The 4396-nt window shown below is 42.6% G+C and overlaps 1 protein-coding gene across 1 annotated transcript; it reads right to left on the bottom strand.

The window, feature by feature from the left end:
* Positions 1-3178: 3178 nt before the first annotated feature.
* Positions 3179-4132, bottom strand: LOC120874395 (olfactory receptor 8A1-like). The gene has a single exon (XM_040255764.1). The coding sequence runs from the start codon at positions 4106-4108 to the stop codon at positions 3179-3181; it is 930 nt and encodes a 309-aa protein (XP_040111698.1). The 5' UTR covers positions 4109-4132.
* Between the last annotated feature and the right edge of the window lie 264 nt (positions 4133-4396).

The following is a 4396-nucleotide window of genomic DNA, read 5'->3' as shown; positions in this document are numbered from 1 at the left end:
AAGAAGTATCTATCAATCTTATGCATCGAATCAGGCTGCTAAGTCTAAAAGTATCCTTGATATTGGAATAAAGCAAGAGGAGTGGGGAGAAACTTTGTCTCAAGGCCACTGGATTTACTGGCTGAGGTAGGTGGTAGATCTCTGAGTTAATTAAGCAGGGGAAGAGAGTTGTAACAGCGTGTAATCTGGTGACCAGTCATCCTGGTTTTTTCGAACAGAATGGTTTCCCAGGGTGGAGGCTTCCAGAGTTAAAGCTGGTAAAGTTTCTGGTGAACTGCTGAGCTGGCCACTCTAGTGTAAACTTTCTTTAGTTATAAAAGGAAGTTGCTGATAAATGTGAAGAAATTAGGGAAGATGAAAAGTGAGAGTCTGAGGAACTGATTATAGGAGATATTTGAGATTGGAAGAGCACAATTAGGGCAGGGTTAGTTGCTGTTCAGAGGGAACAACAGCATAAAGCTAAGGGCAAGATGACTGAGAGCCAAGAGTGTGGGTTACAGAGTCACTTAGACTTGGGTTTGAGTTCCAAGTCTTTGTTTATCAGCTGTGTGACCTTGAGCAATTTACTACATCAAATTCCGCAGTGAAATGGGGAAAACAGTGGTACTTAACTATTGTGAAGTGTAATTGAAATAAAGCATACAAAGCATTTAGAAGAGCTGTGTGGCTCAGAGTAGATGCCCCCAAACATGGTAGTGGGTGGCATTATTATTATCATGACTAAAAAGTCACATAAAAAGACCAGGTAGAAGTTCTTGGGCAGAAAAAAAGTAGGGAGAAGTCAAAGAAAATGGACAAGGAAGTCTAGATGAGAAAGCTCTAAATATTACTTCTTGGTGACTCTCAATTTCATTGCTCTCGGCTTTGTGTACTCCCAAGTGCAAATATGGTTTCCCAGGTGAAGCCAGTGATAAAGAACCCACCTACCAATGCAGGAGACCTAAAAGACATGGGTTCCATAGCAGGGCTGGGAAGATTCCCTGGAGGAGGGCATGGCAACCCACTTCAGTATTCTTGCCATGGACAAAGGAGCCCAGTAGGCTATGCTCCATAGGGTCACACCGAGTTGGACACCACTGAATCATCTTAGCACACACCCATGCAAATGCAAATAAGTAGGAACTGGGATGAGCAATGTTTTTTTACACAGAAGATAACTAAACAGTGAATGACTCTAAAATTCAATGATGAAAGTTTAATTTTTAATTGAAAGGTAGTTGATTTACAATATTCTATTACTTTCAGACATATAACAAAGTTATTCAGTATTTTTATAGTTAATACACTTTTTTTTTCTCTTTTTTTCTTTGTGGACACTTTTTAAAAAAACTTAAATTTATTTATTTTAATTGGAGGCTAATTACTTTACAATATTGTATTGGTTCTGCCATACATCAACATGAATCCGCCACAGGTGTACACGTGTTCCCCATCCTGAACCCCCCCTCCCTCCTCCCTCCCTGTACCATCCCTCCAGGTCATGCCAGTGCACCAGCCTCAAGGATCCTGTATTGAACCTGAACTGATGATTCATTTCTTATATGATATTATACATGTTTCCATGACATTCCCCCAAATCATCCCACCCTTTCCCTCTCCCACAGAGTCCAAAAGACTGTCCTATACATCTGTGTCTCTTTTGCTGTCTCACATACAGGGTTATCATTACCATATTTCTAAGTTCCATATATATGCGTTAGTATACTGTATTGGTGTTTTTCTTTCTAGCTTACTTCACTCTGTATAATTGGCTCCAGTTTCATCCACCTCATTAGAACTGATTCAAATGTATTCTTTTTAATGGCTGAGTAATACTCCATTGTGCATATGTACCACAGCTTTCTTATCCATTCATCTGCTGATGGACATCTAGGTTGCTTCCAAGTCACCATAAACTAATTGGTCTATTTCCCTTTGCTGTACCACACATCCTTATTCCTTCTTTATTTTATACATAATAGTTGTGAGCTTAATCCCCTGGCTGTCATGTCCACCTCCCATCCCAGTAGCCGCTGTTGGTTCTCTGATTCTGTGAAATTTTAAACCGTATATTAAGTTACAATTAAGAGAATAGAGTTTGCCAAAGGGTCAGAATAGAGAAAATGCTTCTCAATGAGAGAAAAGACTTAACATCGGTCAGTAGTTCAGTTGCTCAATCATGTCCAACTCTTGGTGACCTCACACACTGCAGCATGCTAGGCTTCCCTGTCCGGCAACAACTCAGCAACAACAACAAAGCTTGCTCAAACTCATGTCCATCAAGTCAGTGCTGCCATCCAATCATCTCATCCTCTGTTGTCCCCTTCTCCTCCTGCCTTCAGTCTCTCCCAGCATCAGAATCTGTTCCAAGGAGTCGGTTCTTCACATCAGGCGGCCAAAGTATTGCAGTTTCAGCTTCAGCATCAGTCCTTCCAATGAATATTCAGAACTGATTTCTTTGAGGATTGACTGGTTTGATCTTGCAGTTCAAGGGAATATAAAGAGTCTTCTCCAACACCCCAGTTCAAAGGCATCAATTCTTTGGAACTCAGCTTACTTCATAGTCCAGCTCTCACATCCATACATGACCACTGGAAAACCCATAGCTTTGACTAGATGGACATTTTTGGCAAAGTAATGTCTCTGCTTTTTAATATGCTGTCTAGGTTGGTCTAGCTTTTCTTCCAAGGAGAAAGCATCTTTTAATTTCATGGCTGTGGTCATCATCTGAAGCAATTTTGGAGCCCCCCACCCCTCAAATAAAATCTGTTACTGTTTCCATTATTTCCTCATTGATTTGCCATGAAGTGATGGGACTGGTTGCCATGACCTCAGTTTTTTGAATGTTGAGTTTTAAGCCAGCCTTTTCACTCTCCTCTTTCACTTTCATCAAGGCACTTTAGTTCTTCACTTTCTGCCATAATATTGGTGTCTCCTGCATATCTGAGGTTATTGATATTTCTCCTGGCAATCTTGATTCCAGCTTGTGCTTCATCCAACTTAACATCAGCTGGCTTCAAACAGAAGTGGGAGGAGACAGAAGGTGGGAAGGAAGAGGGAAGGAGGCAAGAGCAGTCAGTCACCCAGTCATGCAGAGAAGGGACTGTTTCCAAACCCAAGTGGGTGAGCATTTGGAGTGCTCCCCTCTGGATTCATAAAAAGTTATTTTTAAAACGGAGAAAGAATCATAACATTTGTATCAAAAGGGTTTTCCCCTCAGAGTTCTCTGGATGGCCACCTTTACCTCCTTATTCCTCAAGCTATAGATCAGGGGGTTCAGCATAGGGATCACTGTGGTGTAGAACACAGAGGCCATGTTCTCCTGGGCCAGGGAACTGGCCGTGGAGGGTTTCAAGTACATGAATGCGGTTGTTCCATAGAAAATCCCCACGGCTGCAAAGTGTGAGCTACATGTGCTGAAAGCTTTGGACCTTCCCTCTCTGGTACTGATGCGGAGAATACTGGACAGGATGAAGGCATAGGAAATTAGGACTGATGAACTGGTGACTATGAAGTTGAATACAGCAAAAATGAAGACTGTCATCTCAACATGGTAGGTGCTAGAGCAGGTTAGTTTCATGAGGGGGAGGATTTCACAGAAGTAATAACTGATGAGGTGTTCACAATAGGACTGTTTCAACATGAGGCCAGTCTCTATAGTTGAACCAATGAACGCTATAGCATAGACCCCAGCTACCAGAAGGGAGCAGACTCGATGAGACATGATGATGTTGTAAAGCAAAGGTCTGCAGATAGCAACATAGCGGTCATAGGCCATCACTGTCAGCATGTAACACTCAGCAATGACAAACACCAGGAAGAAGTGGAGCTGGGCCATGCACCCTGCATAGGAGATGGTGTTCTTCTCTGACACAAAGTTCACCAGCATCTTAGGGGTAATGACAGAGGAGTAGCAGAGATCCACAAAGGACAGGTTGCTGAGGAAATAGTACATGGGGGTGTGAAGCTGAGCATTCAGACAAATCAGTGTTATCACGCCCAGGTTCCCTATCATGGTGACCAAGTAGATCCCAAGGAAGAGGAAGAAAAGGGGGAGCTGAAGCTCTGGCCGATCTGTCAAGCCCTGAAGAATGAACTCTGTCACTGTAGAGTGATTTTCTGTAGCCATTCTCCTCTGGCTGGGGGCCCTGTGGGGATGGAAGAGAAGAACTACCTGAAAGGCTGCTTCTTGCACTGCTTGGTGAAGCTAGTTTTGAGCATTTGGGACTGGCAGAGAGATCCTGATATCCTTCCTGATGAATCTTCCCTCATCTTGTTGTTTGTTTTGGGAGGAAGACCAGACCCTGAATATTTCAAAGATCACAGAGATGAGAAGAAAAATGGCGCAAGATCTAGAACTTTTACTGTATTCATGTCTCTGAAATATCCTAGAGCAGTGGGTCTTAAAGTCTAGACC

This window comes from Oryx dammah, unplaced genomic scaffold, assembly GCF_014754425.2.
Source record: "Oryx dammah isolate SB20612 unplaced genomic scaffold, SCBI_Odam_1.1 HiC_scaffold_15, whole genome shotgun sequence".
Classification (NCBI taxonomy): Eukaryota; Metazoa; Chordata; class Mammalia; order Artiodactyla; family Bovidae; genus Oryx; species Oryx dammah.
The sequence above is the reverse complement of the archived record's forward strand: the minus strand, read 5'-3'. Positions and strand labels throughout refer to the sequence as shown.